This window comes from Monomorium pharaonis, chromosome 10 (genome assembly GCF_013373865.1).
Source record: "Monomorium pharaonis isolate MP-MQ-018 chromosome 10, ASM1337386v2, whole genome shotgun sequence".
In the NCBI taxonomy this organism is placed as follows: Eukaryota; Metazoa; Arthropoda; class Insecta; order Hymenoptera; family Formicidae; genus Monomorium; species Monomorium pharaonis.
The window spans coordinates 1,302,513-1,321,638 of record NC_050476.1 but is presented as its reverse complement, the minus strand read 5'-3'; the positions used below and the strand labels follow the sequence as shown (position 1 = coordinate 1,321,638).

The window sequence follows — 19,126 nt, the reverse complement described above, 5'->3', positions numbered from 1 at the left end:
TCGAAATTCGAAGTAGGGGCGACATTTTCGAATGGAGGGGTCTACACCGCTTTCGGCAGGGGCGATGCGCGTGTTGCGATATGCCTTTAAGAGCGCGCGTTCAACAAAGTTGGCAGTACTGTCGCTTCCCGCGTCGCGTACATGCATGGCCGCAATGCCCGAGCAGCGATCGGCCTGTTAAAAAGCGCGGAGTTAACACCGCTGGAGGATGGAGGAAACAGGAATCGGCACCTCGTTTGGGAATGAGTGCGTCGAGTCGACCTCGGGCTGGATCACCACGTTCGCCGAGCAGGAGGAGAAGGAGGAGGAGGAGGAGGAGCAGCAGCAAGCAGCAGCAGCAGCGACGGTTCTCGCGGGACGGAGATGCAAAAGACGAGCGAATGCACGGTGAGAGAAAGAACACCCTTCGATCACGATCCACGAAACTACCGTCTATCTCTCTGTCTTCCTCTCTCTCTCTCTCTCTCTCTCTCTCTCTCTCTCTTTCTCTTTCTTCGGAATAGCGACGCTGCTAGCAATCGCGACAAATGGCGCCGACAGAACGCTGTTTCGGCGAGATGTATCATTCTGATAATTCCGGCCGGCCGATCCAAGAAAAGTATCGGCGTCCTCTCCATCGGGAAGGAAGAGAGAGAGAGAGAGAGAGAGAGAGAGAGAGGGGGGGGGGACATTTCGGCGGAGACGCTATACAGTAGCGGTGTCGGCATTGTCGTTTCGCCAAATTTCCGCTGGGAAATCGGAAGGTCTCCCCCCCCCCCCCCTCTCTCTCTCTCTCTCTCTCTCTCTCTCTCTTTTTCTCTCCTCCGACGCACGGCTAAAGTAATTAGAGATATTTCCCGGAAAGAAACATGGGAGGCGCTCGCACGGGCCCGCTCGTCCTAACCTGTTGATGCAACCGGCTCTTATCTCATTAGCGTTGTTCCGTTTATTTTTATCTGCACGTACCTCCCTTACCGTTCGCTTCCCTTTTTTCTCACGGATACGTCGGGAACCTGTTCCGGACGCGGACGCGACACAACAGTGAATCGAAGTCGAATGAAAAAAAAAAAAAAAAAGAAAAACGGAGCGACGAGAGCACAAAGAATCCTTCGAGAATTCACGCGTGAGTTTGTAAATATCCAGTCGTTTTCTACGAGTTGCGATCGAGAAAAGCGTCACTCCCCTCCTCCTCTCCTCCCCCCTTCTGTTCCCGGAAAAGTCTATTTTTCTAAGATTTCAAACCGGTTCGTGAGATAATCGACTTGGAATCGCCCTGCGTGCGGCGATAGCTCCCCCCTCTTCCCGTTACATTTTTAGATTAGCTTGTGAATGATAGTAAAACGGTTCGGTGTCGATATGCCGAAAGTTTCGCCGTCGCGTCTATTAAACGTGGCGTGACGCTACCGAGAGAGACCACTGCTATTCTGCTTCGAACGAGAGAGAAAGAGAGAGAGGGAGAGGGAGAGAGAGAGAGAGAAAGCGAGAGGGAGAGCTGATGACGCGGACACATGGCTGAAAAAACGTTACGCACGCGGCACGCGCAACGTTTTCTTTTTTCCTTTGTTACGCGAGTTTTCCGCGTGTCGCGAGAGAATCGCGGAGTTCGCCCGTGTTCGTTTGTTTATGCGGGTTTACACCGTGCTCAATGAGATTCTGTTTCACCGTACTTGAGATGCACTCGAAATGCGCCTCGAAAAATCGAACGAGGGGCGTGCACGAACGAATAAACTTGAATCGAGAGTCCGAAGTTTGCGCGTGTCACGTTGCACATCGAAAGAAGGGGAAAAAAACGAAGGAAAAACGCGTTGCTTTGTATTCACTTCGATAGTTTCGCACTCACATCGACCGTGTGTTTCCCATGTTTTCGATGACGTGTTATCGCGTCTATCTCTTTGGACATCCGGCAAGCAACTGATCGGAAGCCGACTCTTAAGCATAGAGATATGAGAACTCTTAAGCCAGCGACACACGATGCTCGTTTTCGTACAAGATTGCTTGTTGGATGGAAATACTTTGTTCTGATTGGTACATTTTTACATATTCAGAAATACACCAATCAGAACAGTATTTTCAGCAAGTAATCCAGCATGAAAACAAGCCGTTGGCTTTAGAAAGTTAAGGTCCTTACACAATACCAGGCAACAGGCAGTAGGAACGAGAAATAATGTAAGAGAGAAAAAGAAAACAAAATTCTTTCTCTCTTTCTTTCATTATTTCTGTTTTCATTGCCTGTTGCCTGGCAATGAAAACAGGGGCCTTAAGGATAATACGTTACTAGAGTCCTGTAATAGGATTCCAGGTACTATTATCCTTAAAATACTAGGACGAATGTAACCAGTACAAAGAGTTCGGGTCTGGTGAGAGAACATAGACACCCGACTACCGAGACGATAAGTAGAGTCTGCCAATCACAGGAAGTAACAATCGAGCGAATAGAAATTCGTTTACCATCGCTTTTCTCAACTTTATTAGAAAATCAGGTTGCTTTGCAGGCGATATGTTTCAGCTCAATAAAATATTATCACTTTGTAGAACATGTGTCTGTATACATACACGAAAAGAAAAAAAAACGGTTTTCCTTAAATATTTTAAAATTAAGCTAGACCGATCAATGAAAGTAATTAGACAATCGAGATAATTAAATAAGACGCCGAAGCTGAGCGATGTTGCGATAAATTTTAGCATTCTAGCAGTCAGCTTAAACGTTCATAATTATTTTGACGATTTAACACAATTATTTTCAGATCTCTGCATCTATATATATAAATTTTCAGGTATTTTAAGAAAACCATTATAGGATTCTTGATTCTGTAATGTTTAATGGGCTGACGTAATTGGCGTTACAAAGAAAATTTGGACCATCTGTGAAAAATCACATAGTGATTTACGATGAAATTAATAATGTGATTTTTATAAATCATGTGATTTTTTTCGAAAAGACAATCTCAAGAAAGGACCTGTTTTGTAACTGTTACACGACAGAATGTGAATATTGTTACATTGCGCAGCTTTTTATTATATAAAATACTTGCGTAAAGACGGTATAACAACAGTTACAGAACAAGGGTTTCGTTACAAAGAAAACTTTGAAGATCTGTCCTTGAAATTGTCCCAACAAGTTTCTAAAAACCGTTATTTCTTCTTCTAAGAGCATTAGAAAAACAATTTAGAGTACTTGTCTTTGAAAAGGTCTTCGAAAAGGTAACTTCTCATGATATATCGAAAATATAGTCATTTGAACTCAAGACAATCAAAGAAATAAAAAAAAGGCAATAAAACATTTCTCTCGATTACATCGAGTAAGTATGAAATTTGTAAATATTAATCGGAACGAAATGTATAATATTCTATACTGTTTTTTTTTTCATATTATAATAAAATATAAATAGCGATAAAATATTGTATAACGTGTATATAATACAAAATTCAAATTAATTTTCGCGGAGCAAATTATGCTGGAGCGATATCGGCTTATGCGATAATTATTTTCAACCGAGATTTCATAATTATCCCGTTGCTCGTTTCAGACGTACTAAAAGCGCTCGGCATACTGACCTTCTTTAATTTCCTTTCTTGTAAGATCTGCGCTGCCTTTTGTCGCACGTGCTACCATATTTGTAAAACCGATGCCGAGTCGTAAGAGCTTGTAATCGTCGTCCGCAGTCAATGGTTCGGGCGTGAGACCACTTAGATGTAGGCATTTCCCTGGAAAAGAACAACAGAATGAAAACAATTGTCTAACTGCACAAATTAATAGTAAAAACATAATAATCGCGCTCTCGCGATCATAATGAACTTCATTACCGCGAGTAGTAAAGTATTAATTTGTCAATCGATTCTGACCTACTAACTCAAGTTCGACAAACAAAATTAGACTTTTAAATTAAATGCCTGATAAATTATTAAATTTTAAACGGTTTTTTTTCTCTTGCATTTTTCGCATCTTGCAATAATTGCCGCTACAGGGGGAAAAAAAAGAGGGGAGAGATAAAATTATTATCGTGTACATTGGAACATGTTACACGCATCGCCGAAGCAGACGTGGTTGGCTTTTAAAAATTTTTAATGAAATCGACGTCCATGATATTATACGATCCATTTTTAATTTTAATTGCATAACGTTAAGCATTAAATTGCTTACTTGCGGCGCCATTAAAACGAAACGTATAATTGCAGTCGTCGCGTGAACGGCCAAATGACTTCGCAAAGCTATTGTTCCGCGCGAAATACTCCGTATTTTGTTAATAGGCCGCGCTCGACTATTTATATCCCATTAAATAAACGATCTAAATTTTCTGATAGGCATAATAAAGCCTCGCCCCGGCGGAGGCTTTCGCGCGGAGATAATGGAATTGTTAGAACAGAAGCGCGCAGCGTGTCTATTGTAATAGAAATGACAACCATTGTTGTTTCCATTGTCGATGGTACCACGCGCCGGTATCGTTTTGCCCGGATTATACTAAAATCATCGTGAATTTTATCATTCAAGCTTACTGTACACTTGTGATATATTTTTAACCGATAGTGACTCAATTTTTTTTTCTTAATTACGACTCGCGGAAATCTTTCACTTAAGCATGGCAAACACTTTATTTTGATCAGTTTAGCTTTCCTAAATAATTCATTCAATTACCGAATCAACAATTTTACAGTGGCAGTTCTAAGCATTCTTAAATTATTGATAAAACTATTGGTATTCTATTATTAATTTACTATTTTTGCCCGGCATATTGTAAGATTACTTGTTCTTATTTTTAATGCCGACCTATTGCGAACGTGAATACAGAAGGAGAAAGAGAAACAGAGTGAGAGAAAGAGAGAGAGAGAGAGAGAGAGAGAGAGAGAGAGAGAGAGAGAGAGAACTGTTTCATGAAGATATATAAATTAATCTCGTGCAAGATGTACAAACGATTAGCGGTTGACCGCTTGAATGTTACAACAGCGACGAGCGTCAATTAGCGTCGCGAATCGCAAATTTCCATTGTATAAATAATAAATAGCGCGTATAAATAGCGTACAAACAGCGGTAAATCGTACGGACGACAATTCGTTCTAAATATTGACGTATGAATGCTTGGTAAACGCGCGCGATCGTTTATTTCGTATCGCGAAAAGCAAACACCGCGCTTAACGTAACGTATAAAAGGTATATCGCGCCGGTTTTCCCGCGGTTATGCAGATTGGCAATGCGTGCGGAAAAAAAAACCGGTCGCATGAATGAGCAGCTAAGTGCTCGTTGTCAAGTAATCCCCCGGGGAGCTTTGTTTTCGACGCTTTCCGTGATAATAACTCGCGCAACAATTGGCCAAATACTTTGTTGCCGGAGCAAGTGTTACAAAGGATAGTATCGATGAAAAAAAAAGGATTAAATGGTTTGAGTCAAACGTGGGTTGGAGTTTTTTTCTACTTTGTATATAAAGTTGCATTATGAAAGAGAGAGAGAGAGAGAGAGAGAGAGAGAGGGGGGGGGGGAGTTTACCATGCGACTAGGGAAGTAATCGCTCGTCGCTTGTGGAGATTGATTTGCCGACTACAAATCAATTATTTACGCGTTGAAGTCTCACCTCGTTAATCCATTTCCGCGTCACGTCATGTCGCGGAATTGAACGTCTTGCGTTATGTTAATCGCGTATTACAATCCTTTTGAAGTTACAGTCTAATCCTATATAATATATTAAAATGTATGCAAAGATGAATATTTTATATTCGCGGTAAGTATTTTATGTCAGTTTTATAAAGTGCAATTAAAAATTATATTGGTAAATTATGAAAAAATTATGAAAAAAAGTCGTGCAGAAATCTCTTCTTTTTTTATCGATTGAAGATACAATCTCTAGTTACTCTATCCGGCCGTTTAAAAGTTAAAGGAGTTAACAAAAAGCTTCATAAATTAGAAACGCCTACCGCGTTTACGCGACATCGATAATAAATTTATTTACGCCACCAACCGCCGGAGCAATAAGCATCGCTCCTCCCCGTCGGCGTCGTGGGAGAAAAGAAAGTGGGACCGGATAAATCTTTCGTCGCTCTCGGCGGTACAGGTACACGGACACTCACACATGTTCGCGTACACGTGGGGGTGAGACAACACCCTGGTGGCGCGAAATTACAATCGTCGCCAAAGTCTATCCCGCGAACGTTTACCCCCAGGCAGCAGATAGAGATTTATGACGCGGCCTCGGGAAATTCTCTCTCTTTCTCTCTCCGCTGCTTTACTCCAGTGGCACCGACCTACAACGGGCGCGCCGCGCCGCGCCGGCACGACCTTGGAGAACTTCGGAACAAAGTTAAACGCTCGTCCGCGGCCGTTGCACGCTTTCCGGCACAACGTGCCCGACCTCCAAGTCCGCGGGAAAAGGGTACGAAGCGCCACGTGTGTGTAATACCGGCCCCACGTTGCGGAGCCGCGACCCGAGTAGTCTTTTTCGAGAGTAATAAATGGATAATTAGCATAAATCTGGGACACTGGTAGAACAATTCCAAGACACGTGTAACACGTAATTAAAGGTATGTCTTTGAAAAAAAAGTTCTGGCATTAGCTTCTTCTACATCTTGTCACATATACACATATATATATATATATATATGTGTACTCCTCCTTTGATTTTGAAAATTCGTGAATTTCTCGCGAAACGCTCACGTATAGACGAGCAATGATCGCGAGTTTTACTATGGAGGTAGCTTAAAGCTTGCCGCGGCATAGGGGCCATAAGAAGGAGACTAACGGCCGATCGAACAAACTTTATCGGGGCGAAACGCGACCCTCCTCCGTCATTCACGACGCTAACCTAACCTAACCCAACTTGACTTCACTCGACCTTCCCACCTAGCGCGCCCGGTGCTTTATGGTGTTTCGAGCGAGGGTGTGAAAAGTGTGTTCCCCCCCCCCCCCCGTCTTCCTCTCCCTCTCGCCTTTCCCCGCACGTCGATGGAAAGCAAATGCGCTCGTTCCCGCGCCGCGATGGCGGTCGGGTCGTCCGTAAATTGTGACTCGTCTCTGATACGGACGTAATCGAGGTGGAACTTAGAATTCTATGTGATCCCGGACGCGAGTCCCTATTTTTCTTAGAGTTCAGAAATTATGGTAATTTATGGGAAATTTGAGAATACTCCGAGCGAGAAAAAAATAGTTTGGAACGCCGTTCTTCTGTCGTGGACATTTTTCGTGAATTATTATATCTCCATGAAACAAAATATGCCGTAGTTCTGTTGCTGTTTTTGAAATTTTTTTGCGACTAATACGATTGGCGATACCAGTATTGGTAATACCCAGGTATTGGTTTAAGGGATTTAATTTTTTTAACATAAAAAAATATGCAAAAGATATAAATTTTTAAAAACATCTGATAATGCCGTTAAGAGTAGAAATAAAATACGGAAAGGTATACGTCATAAATATTAATATCAATGCAAATATTTTTCTGTAATATGGAACCATTGTTTCCGCAAATAATTTACGTATATATTTTTTTTACCGTAGCATATTTTTATTAATGGATATTTCTGAACCGTGCAACTTGATACATAATCGATGTGCAATATGTGAAATCTGAAGATAATATTTCCAATCTGCAAACCGAAAATATACCGAATAATTAATTTCAGTATGATCTCATTTAGTATTGCAAATTAATCACATTACTGATATTCGCTGACAATCATGGGAAATATAAGCTGCAATTCTCTAAATCCTAACTCTCTAATTTCCTTTGCTCATCTTTATTTGTCATATATGATATAACGAGGTTAAATATATCTTTCATGTGCGATAACTGTGAATAATTCTTTTTACGAGAAAAAAGAAATTTAGAGAGAAATTTATAGTTTTTAATTATCATGTGGAAAAGTCTGGTAGTTTATTTGAGAGGCAAATTTTTAAGTGCTAGTTTTATTGCCTATGCAATGCAGTTCTGTCTTTATACTAATATTTATAATAAACAATGATTCAGTTATAAAATAAATAAAAGTTTCATTGATACAGCAATAATTAAAAATTCACGAAGAAAGCACAGCGATTTAGAAAACTTATACATTAGGCATTTGCTTTTTTTAAAAATGCATGTAACGTGTATGGCGATAATATACAATAAACTAAAGAAATTGTTAGTTTCTAACGCTTCCGTATGCAACTTATCAATCTGCTTACTTGACAGAATTTTTATCCATATCTTCTTTCTTTAAAATGCGATTATTATTTATTATAACAATTATTACAAAGATGCAGCTGCATACATAGACAATGAGATGAGCACATTTAAAAGTTGCCTCTCAAATAAAAACATCAAAACTTTTGCACATAATAGGGTAGCACATACCTAATACCTTTTCCAAAGGGAAGTCGACAATTCGTCGCATCGTACAACTGAATGGGTCTCTGTTGTTTCTAAGGATGTCCGCAACAAGTATTTTCTCAACGTGATTTTCCAAGGTCCATCATATTGCGACAATATAGTCAAAACTGCCGGGATTCCCCGGCGCCGTGGAAACTTTTCGAACTTTTGGACTTGAAAGCCGTCGCAGTATGTCCTCCTTAAGTCGCTTTATAGAATTCCGGACATCAGAGAGCGCGAAGCAACAGGACCTTACGTATCGCATTTTTCTTCTCGCCCGTTCCCACTTCCTTCTCCCGGGGTCTCGTTCTCGGTTACGGGAGGCGCGGCGAGCAACGCTCTCGGGAAGAAATATTGCCCTTGATATTTTTCTAATGCGCGGGGACTCGACCCTCCTCCTTCATTTCCAGACAACGGTAACGATGCGCCGAGGGAGCCGCGGGGATCTCGGCTATCATTTAGCGCGAAATGTACAGTTTATTATCTAAATGGCCGCTAACTCGTTGCGCAGATCGCTCGCAGTCGTGTAAGATTTTTGTAACAGCAGTGAAGTAAATTATCGCGACTCTTCCCTCGACTTTCGTACCGTCGTTTCTTCCGGATCCCTATTGGATAGGGGGAGGACGATTTTGTTCATAACGCGAATAATTAAAAATCCGTTTTGTTTATTAAGACAAGTTTCTATCTTTCGTACGACGTATCATAAATTCACGAACGTTCGATAGTGATATTCGTCGCAGAGATAAATCATTTTGGACATCTTAATCGTCATCGACGTGAACTCCGACGAGCATTGTTAGTCTCGCGCTTTATCAAACGTGCGAATTTCTCGATCGACGAGTGTATTCGCATTTGAAGCGGCGTGAAATCGACACGGACGATATTCCTCGCTCATTGCTCGGTGACGAACGGCGAGCCGCAACGAAACGGCGGCGGTGACGACTATCGCAAATTTCTCAAACCTCCATTGACCTAGATTTCGCTCCTTTTTTTTCCTCTCGGATTCTGAATGAACGCTTGGTTTGAGTCGGTGGCGATGGCGAGCAACGAAGTAGCGGCAGGAGAGGGAATGTACGACAGAGAAAGAGAGAGAGAGAGAGAGAGAGAGAGAGAGAGAGAGAGAGAGAGAGAGAGAGAGAGAGAGAGAGAGAGAGAGAGAGAGAGAGAGAAGAGGGTAGCGGACAGGGGAAAGCCAGGTGAAAATCGATGCAACCGAGAGAGACCTGTGCGTGGGTAACGCGGGAGACCGCGCCTGGAAAATCAATTTTCAGGGTTTTCCAGGACGAAGACCCGTCGGCGGCGACCTAGGAAACGGTCGAGTTCTGACGTTGCTCTCTTTTTCTCACGCCGCCTGCGTGTCGGTGATGAGGGAGAGAGAGAGAGAGAGAGAGAGAGAAAGAGAGAGAGAGAGAGAGAGCGAGAGAGAGAGAGAGAAAAGGGTGAGGAAGAGGACGGGCGAGAGGAAGAGGCGGGTATATCTCAGTGCCACAATTTGCGAACGAGCACGTATTACATCCAGGTGTGCTTAATGATATCCCCGCGCGAAAGTCTCAAGACGTCCGGATGCTTTTTCTTTCTTTCTCTTTCTCTCTTGCTCGGGTGTCGTCGCTCGCTTCTCGAGTAATTTCAGCTTTTGTGCTCGCGTAGGGCCGAGAATATTTTTTTAATTAAAACGCGCCGAGGGGTTGGCGCGTTTAAAGAGAATTCGGTCGCTCGCGTGCGACTTTGAAGCGACTTTTTCCTCGTCCGATACGCCGCCACCGTCCGGCTGTTAAAACGAGATAATAGGGAGAAACGTCCTTCCGGGGCGATTCAAGCGGGAGATCTTCAGGCTTTCGCGCCTAGGGCCGCCTGCGTCTCTCGGCAGTAATTCCACCGACGTCTCTGTTATCCGAGACACAGCGGGATACAGTTTCACAAAGGCGCCAAAGGTAAGAAACAGGCGTTCTCTGTATAATCGTCATCCGATAGCCAACATAGTACTTTCTCTTTGGACGCTCTTTCCTTCCGATCCTTCGGATGACCCTAACCTACTGTCCATCTAATACTTTCTTCATTGCCTTTTTTTTCTCATTTTTAAGATTGGCGATCATGAGAAACGGAGTTAAATAATCTAATCTTTAAAAAAACCTCTGCAGTGGATAATTTATATATATTTTTTTCTGAATTGTATACTCCGAGATGCAAAATAATGTTGTGGGAAAAAAAAACTCGCTCAGCTAAGTTAGCTTCAGTAATGATGATAAAGAAGTCGTAGATCTCATATTTTTAACAGGCATCTTCTGTTGTGAATGAATCGCGTTCGATCACGTCCGACAGAAAGACGCCTCAGAGCCGGGAAATAAGTTTCGTACGGCGACCGGAGGAAATCTCAAAGTTGTATGCATTTGCTAGTTAGCGAGGATGTCTTTTTCGGGCGAAATTTTGAAAGAAGTAAGAGAAAAGAGACAGAGGGCACTAAATTCTAGAGAGGTAGCGAACGTGTACGGACTGTAAGCTGCTATCGAGCGGATAGGCGTGCGACAACCCCTCTCCCTTCGTCGTGCTCCCCTCGGCAGCCCCGGAGTTCCCTTTTTCCTCCTGCTCACCACCCCCTAACCATTCCCTGTCCTCCCTGTTCGCCCTCTGCTACCTCCTCCTCCTCCTCCTCCTCCTCTTTCGCCCCTCTTGGACCGAGCAGCAGCGACAGGGTGGTCGGTGGGTGGAAAAGGGTGGAGGCTGAGGCTACACGTTTTCCCACACTCGCCCTTTCCGCTCTCCCGACCCTTCTCTCTCTTCGCCACTCAACGCGGCACCCTTCGCCCATCTCGCCCTTGCTCGACCTAACCCCTCGCCCTTGCACTCCCTCGCCTTCGTTCCTCTCACCCTCTTTCTCTCTCTCTCTCTCTCTCTCTCTCTCTCTCTCTCTCTCTCTCTCTCTTTCCCCCTTCGCCTTACTCGCACACATATACACACACAACCGCCACTCATTATAGTTACCACTACACTACTGTTGTCGCCTCAACGTACACCATCTCCTTCTTGGCCACCTCCTTCGTTGCCACCTACGGCAACCGACCGCCAAAGGACGGTCTTGCGTCTAGTGATGGCCCTCGAAGCAATAACCAGCCGCAATTCTCAAGCGAAGCCCCGTATAGAATATCGCGACGTCGTCCTTTAGGTATCATATTAACTCCTTGATGCATCTAGTCCTTGTACAAGGACGATTTCTTTGTATTTAAGATATTATTTTCTATTATTTGTTCCTGTCATCTATACGAGAGATGCAACAATTTTGCAGAGTGTCAATGCCCCATCGCTATCTGTATCTTTCCCATTTAAATCATTACGTCAATTTACATGTGGTCGATATTACGTCACTAAGATTTTGCACTATTGAAAAAAATGGGACAGAAGAATCGAAGCCTTTATGTACCAAACATATGGTATTTGATTGATTTTACTTGATTGATTAATATAAAATTATTACTGCATCTGATAACGTACAATTTTCTTTTTAAAAGATTAATGTGTATTAATGGCATATAATGTTAATAAGATACATATATTAAGACTAAGTACATAAGACATGAAGAATGAGAGTAAGTTGTTATGATTTTTCAACCAGTATTAAGCTTTATCGCGTAGCGCAATTAATTCCAATGTGTTATACCTTCTAATTATTATCTCCCGCGTATTCGTGCCAATAGTCGCGTTCGACCGGTCTGGGTGGTAACGATAATGACTAATAAATCCCCCTATAAATTCTCAATGGACCGCTGCACGTCGGTTTGCTTACGTTTCCTTTCGTTTAGCGGGATTATGTACGGTATATATCTGATGCGCGAGCGGGCGCGCGCGCGCATGGTCTGCGCGGTTTACTCTTCTCTCTTTGCAGTTACGACGATAAATTACCCGAATCGCAGAGAAAGAAAACACGGGAAACGAAGTGTACCCGTGAGTACTCATTCTCCGTACTCGCCTGACCGCATTCCGACAATAATCACTTCATCCAGTGTCTGTGCCGCGCGCGACGAATGGAGGACCTTAACTACTTTCCACTTACGATTTAATTTACCGGCGGCGTATCGTTTTATGCCGCCCCGCGGCAATTACGCGTCGGAAAGATTTATCATCGCGCCTGGGAAAATTGAAATTACCGAAGCGTCTCGATACGCTCGTGCAAGTGGAACGTGACTTATCGATTAGAAACTTCGGCTCTTATCGGTGTATCGGACGTACCCGAAATGAACGCTCTTTCTTTCACTCCCCCCCCCTCCTCCAACTTCGAATTCTCTTAATTATCTTTGCAATCTGTTAATTAACGTGGTGCGAAGATAAATAACGAAAAACTTGCTTACCGCAGATGTTTTCGAACGATTTTTACTTCAACGAAGTAACGTAACGCTTCATCACTAAACTCGTTCACCGAAACTAATAAAAATTGATCCACTTAGGCTATAATTATTTCCCGTAAAATCTCCAACATTACGCGCCTTAATTCAATTTGACCATATAAACGTGTGATACGGAATTGGATTATCCGCGAGATTTCGTTACGATTGCGACAGGATTGCGAAGGGGATATTCATGGAATGTGCCTCAAATCTTTCTCACGGTATGCACCGCGATACGATATGAAATATTGAAATTCGCAAGAATCACGCATGTAATCGGTACGAATGAGAAATATCTCTGCCGTAAACTTTATTCTTTTTACGTCTTACATCGCGTTGTTTCACGAGGAAAAGTATAATTGTTTGAGTCTCTGCCTTTCTCTCTTTTCTGTTGTGTAACTAACGGAATAAAACGGAATCACGCGAGAGAAGAAAGCTCAAATAAGATATTAGACAAGTTCCATTCGTTATGTGGGTCGTTATTATCTAACATCGTTCCAAAACAACAACAACAACAACAACACAACAACAACGGGGCGAAAGCAGTTTGTGTTTCCCGTTGTACTTCACGTATAACATCAGCCTTGAGGTTCTCACGTGCGACCATCGGCTCGCATAATCGATTATCGATAGGCGGCGGGGAGGATAATCTCGGTGCGAAAGCTCCGAGCGATGTCATGACCCCTTAAGAACGTTCTTCTCTCTCTCACTCTCTCTCTTTCTCTCCGGGAAAAAAAGTTTCTTCGATAGAAAACTTCGACCGAGTGCCGTGAACTATCGAACCGGCGCGACGACCGCGCGGGTAAAGGATTGCCGCACGTGTATATACACGGCGGTTATAAAATAACCACACGACAATCTGGGGATCGGTCGAAAGCGATAAAAAAGTAAAATGTTTTATATTTGCGTGAAAACGCTTTTCCTCCTCCTCCCCCCCCCCCCCCGAAATTGATACGCCAATCCGACGTGGAACTTTTATTTGGAAACGTCCTTGTGAAAAAAGGAACAAAAATATATGATTTGAAAGAGTGTATATGCACGGTTATATGCATTGTCCTAACGCCATGATGCGTACGACTCATTGATAACATTGTCGAGTGGGATGTAACTCGGCGTATCTTGCTCTCAAGCGCCCACAATTTTCCTTAGATTTATTGCGTGCACGTGCTACACACAAGTAATTCGCCTCCAGAGATAATATTTGTAATATATTACGCTCGTGCTTTGTAGATTATAGATTTAATACAATTTAAAAACTCGCAAATTGCAATTAGCCATTATTTATCACATTCATTTCAACGCTTTATTAAATACATATTTGATCCAATCATTCGGCGATGTATTACAACGTATTGTATTTTCTGTGAAAAAAAATTATATATTATATATATAACTTTTGCATTATTTCCGCGTTCCACAAATATTGCGGGATGTAAAATTGTAATCTATGGCGGGGATGTTTTAAAAAATTATCCTTTCAAAGAGACATTTTCAGATTTGTATTTATTATCATTAGCACCATATATTCGCGGAAAAAGGTATATTTTCATTTCATTACGGATTTATATATGTCAGTTTAATTATTGCACAGAACTAAATGGCAGTGCATAGTAATTTCGTCACCTCAGCCCTCTCTCGCTCTCTCTCTCCAAGACGAAGAGAAGTACCTGCATGAAGAGAAGCACGCAGCTGTCGCGAATGATTCGCGCGCAACCTATATTTCATCTCGATAACGCCGGCTAGTTATTCTCGCCAGGTTGGTCGCGGCGACGCGGCGCGCAGCCAACTCTCCGAGTCTCTTACAACAAGTTGGACCTGTCGGGGGTCGAGGTCGCCGTCGAGGGCGAAGGTGGTCGTCGGTCGGTCGGTTCGGAACCGATGACTGGTGGTGCGCACTTGTATACGACGCGCCGCGTCGCGTCGCCTCGCGTCGTGTCGCCCGGCGTCGCAGAGACTCGGCTTGGCACGACCACGAAAAGTTTCGCCGGTCACGTTCAACTTTCGCGCGCCGTTCGAAAAACCTCCTCTCTCTCTCTCTCTCTCTCTCTCTCCACCCCGCTCTTTCTTTTTCCCATTCCCTCTTTTACGACACCGCCGACGGCTAACTGGGTCGGCGACCGAGTGCCCCCGAGTGCTGTGCCGTGTCGCGAGCAGCCCCATCACCGTCTCTCCCGATCGACAACGGGCGCCTTTGGCCGAGAAAAAGTTTTCCCTCCGCGGACTTTCGAGGCGACGACCGGCGAAAATGGATCCGCGATTCGTCGCGCGAAACCGCTCGCGCGTGTCACATCTTCCTTTGAAACTGTTCGGCAGCGACTCTTCGAAAGTTTCTTCATCGACGCGACGAGGACTCGCTAAATTGCAGTTAATTATCAAACAGAGTTTTACAATAGCAGTATGTTTCGTATAGCATGAGGTGTTAAACATATGAAGGCGAGATGTTGAATACGTAAACGTACGAAAACGTGATGAAATTTTTAAAGAAATTCTATATGATGTTTTGAAATGAAAAAAAATTATCACTTAAACAAATATTTTTACATATTATTTTTTCTCGCGGGACGTTTAAAATTCTGCTTAATCAAATTGATGTAATTGCAACTGACGTAAAGCACGTAATTAATCGTGTATTAAATTCTATTTGTATGTTGAATACAATTGAAATTTTTTATATTGAAAAAGCAATATATTATTTTTAAGACAGTGGCACGGGGGCAACAAATGGAAATTGTCAGCAATTAATTTTCTTGAGCTTTCCGTGTGCTCGCTGTTTAAATTAAGATAGTTATAATAACGGACGGATGACGGAGCGGCCTCCGATTTTAGCGTGATTTAAATTCCAGCTGCAGAATGTGGTTGACAGGGCTAAATAATAAAGTCGATCAATCAAGTCCAATTTTGGTACCGTCCGAGTAACTTCGCGCGCGAAGTGGGTCATCGACCGAATACACTGCACGTCGCGTGTGCGTTCGACGTCCGTCACCGACGAAGAAATATTTGCGCGCGATAAAAGCGAAATCTTCCGGAACGCGTCTCGTTCGGTTTTCCATCTGTCGAGTTTTTTCTTCTCTATTTCCCTCCCCCCCCCCCATCTTCCCCCTCTTTTTTTCGTAAATCGCGGGGATAAACGAACGTGGGTGTCGCGTGGAAAAATCAACAATACGTCGGAAATATTTGCGAAGATGAGATATCCACAAAACTACACGCTCGTTGCGCATATTTTGCGTCGTGCGAAAAAATCCGACCGTGTAGATTGGGTCGTGCAATCGATTGCAGAGAGAAAAAGTCTCCTCTCCTCTCCCCGACGCGCCCTCGGGCGCAATCTTGGATATGACCTCGCAAGTGTCATGATTCAGCATTGCAAGCTGAACGAGAAGTAACGTCTAAAACATATACCTTAGAATATGCTCGTACACAATATTTCGATATTACGAATCAAAATTATGCGCGCAACGTACAGCTGCCAAGTGTTTTCACGGAAAAGCAAATCAAATCGTCTTACACGTTTTTAAAAACATTTCGCGTTTATTGTTCTAGATGTTATAACTCATATGTTTCATTATGTTAATATTTATAAGGGTAACAGTATTCTTCATTCATCAATTGCAATCTTTTTGTTTCTTATTTATTTACTTTTTTTAATAGAATCAACTTTAAATTAATTAAGGCGAGTCGCTTGTCCGCTCTCTCCCGTGACCATGGAAAGCTCGCGTGTGATACTCTTCAGTTACAGTTACAGTTTAAGCAATTTAGGCAGGATCCTGAATTACGATGTCGCAATCAGCGAAGAGAGCTCTCCGGGATGATAATCGAGCCGAAGCGTCGGCGTCGCGACGCGTTTGGCAATTTCGCGGAATCGAGCCGTCGCCGGCGGGGAAATCTTCGAACCAGTTGCGTCCTTGCCGGGAGAAACTTTTTCCCTCAACATTCCGGGGGATATAAACTGCGCGCGCGGCGAGCGGCGGCGCGAAACTTCCGACCCTTAACCCGTTTTCAGATGTTCTCCGGAGTTCGCGGGAGGAAAGTTCGAAACTTTGCCGGGAAACGTCTTTCGCGGGTTACATTCAATCAAATATGCACGATCCTCCGGGCGGCGAGGACAAAATCTTAATCGGAACCCTTTAAATTTATATATGCTCGCGAAGGCATACGTCAGCATGTCTAATTCACTTAAAAATTTCTGGGTGAATGAAGACATTACAGGTCGCGGAGAAGAAAGTATACGCATGGAGTTTTGCATTTCGTTTGCGCCGTTAGAGGCCATCCACGAAGCGCGTCTTTGCAATCTGCGGAGTTTAGAATTAGGAGAAAAATTTCTTTCAAACAAGACCCAAGTAAAGAGGTTATTTTACATTGCAAAGTAGGAGCTGGTAGTGTTGACTTTCAATGACGATAATAAAACCTTATTTTTTACACTTATAGTTTTAAACGAACTTTAGCCTAAATTAAATTTCGTCAAAGTTAACGGCATGTTTAATGCAGCGGGCTTCCCAAATTTCCACCATCTCGCAAAGCATTCGTAATAGCCATAACGAGAGAAAATATGATGGTTCTGAGATATCCTTCATATTACAAATAGATAATATTATGTATCCGTGGATAGGGGCGTTTCACGATGCGTACGTTATCTGCAGTAACATTGCGGTAACATGATTATAACACATTGTAAAATACAGCACGTTGGTGTTGAACCGGACAAATGCGTGTAACAGATCCGCCTGCATGAAACGAGCCGAGTGCATTTGAATTTGAATGCCGCGAAACTAGTTTACGCTTAATGTATCACAGCGATATACTAAGAACACGTAGTGATAAAACTCGCAAAAAGGAGGAAAGTGACGGAAATACGAGTGAATCCGTCGAGGGCATTTCCGAATTAACGAGCGATTCGCAATTGCAATTGCATCCGCTGAACTTTGCTGAACCTCACGTACTAATTGTATGTAGCTCTAGTTCGACTAAGGCGTCGTTCAATCAGTTCAACTATGAAACTCGAACTTGTACTCGATGTGGAATGAGCATGCGTCACACGAATTTTAAGGAGATTGCACATAACAAATATGTAAATGTACTATTCTCACATGATTACAACTCCTCCAAGAATCTCGTGAGCATTATACATCCTTGACGAGTCGTCGCATTGCGCACTCAGCTGAGCGTGTGTAAAATATGTCGGGCAGTTTCACAAAATTGATCGAATCGTCACGAAGTTTTCACTTCGGCAAAGGGGTTTTCAGTTTGCGATGAGAAATCACTACGAAGCTCAACAAGGTGAAACACTCGTCTCACGTACTCCACTGCGACCGCGAGGATTAAGAAAACAGATCGAAATATCGTGAGATCTGCGACGCGCGCGCGAACGAACTTCCTCCTTACCGATCTAACGGGTGAATCACGGCCGCGTTAATCGACCCTGCCGGCTCACCCCGAAATTACGGAAAAGAGCCCCGCGTCTCTCTCTTTTTCCCTCGCCCTCTCTCGTTCGCGTTCTCTCTCTCTCTCTCTCTCTCTCTCTCTCTCTCTCTCTCTCTCTCTCTTTCTCTGGCTCTCTCTCTTTCTCTTTCTATCTCTCTGAATACGCGTGTGTGTTTCGCCTCTATCCCCGGTGCGGTCTCTCGACGTTACACCGCGCGCACCACCGGTGCACGACGCGCGATACTCGACTCGCGCGTTGTAATGGTCGATCGCGGCTTCGACCCTCTTCCGAGCCATCGAACGGCCCGAACGCGGTCGGATTTTTCGACGTTTACTGCCTTTAGGCCCCTGGACCATGCGTCCGCATGCCCGCCCGCCTTCCGCCAACCCCTCTCATCCCCATGCTCCCCCGGATACTCAAATTGACCCGTCGTGCTCGATCCATCCCCCGTCTACCCCTCTTCCGCCATCCGCAGCGAGCAGAGTCCTCCCCCCTTTCTCCCCCCTGCCACCGCCGCCGCCGCCGCTGCCGCCGCCGCCGCCGCCGCCGCTGCCGCCACGGCAGTTGCCACAGCTTCCGACCTTTTTACCCCTGTACCAACCCTGCTTTTTCCCCCGTTCCGCCCAGCCGCCCTCCTTGCCTATGCTACCACCCCCTATCCCCCTTTTTATCCCGCTCTCCCTTGCGCGCACCACTCATTATAGTTCCTCCCTCCCTCGCCGCGCACTCCCTCCCCCTTCATCCATCTGCCCTCTTCATCCCCCTCTTCATCCTTTTCCTCCCTCTCCTCCTCGTTCGCCTCAGCCACCACCATCCGCTCGCTCGTTGCTGCTCTCCCTTCCACCCTTACACGTCACCCACCCTCCACCCGGTTCAACGCTCTACCGCAACCCTGGGAAAACCCTGGAAAATCCAGCGGCGTGCACCTAACTTCACCGTGGTATACATGTATGTGTGCGTGTGTGTATGCATGCATATATGCTGCACGTGCGTGTGCCAGTGACACACGCGAGCAGGGGTTGCGT

At 44.1% G+C, this 19,126-nt stretch overlaps 2 protein-coding genes and 1 long non-coding RNA gene across 3 annotated transcripts in view; 1 reads left to right on the top strand and 2 right to left on the bottom strand.

The window, feature by feature from the left end:
* LOC105830581 overlaps window positions 1–19,126 on the top strand; it is a 128,711-nt gene that overhangs the window by 2,720 nt on the left and 106,865 nt on the right. Inside the window, exon 2 of the mRNA XM_036293255.1 lies at window positions 24–387. Within this exon, the coding sequence (XP_036149148.1) occupies window positions 81–387 (307 nt within the window). The 5' untranslated portion in view covers window positions 24–80. The remainder of the gene's footprint in view (window positions 1–23; window positions 388–19,126) is intronic.
* LOC105833412 (atrophin-1) overlaps window positions 1–19,126 on the bottom strand; it is a 117,717-nt gene that overhangs the window by 12,152 nt on the left and 86,439 nt on the right. The window contains exon 7 of the mRNA XM_028193860.2: window positions 3,535–3,684. Coding sequence (XP_028049661.2) covers window positions 3,535–3,684 — 150 coding nt within the window. The remainder of the gene's footprint in view (window positions 1–3,534; window positions 3,685–19,126) is intronic.
* Window positions 3,908–18,548, bottom strand: LOC118647778. Its single transcript, XR_004964918.1, has 2 exons — window positions 17,767–18,548; window positions 3,908–8,914 (listed from the first exon to the last, which is right to left on the bottom strand). It is a non-coding gene; the product is annotated as an uncharacterized LOC118647778 (long non-coding RNA).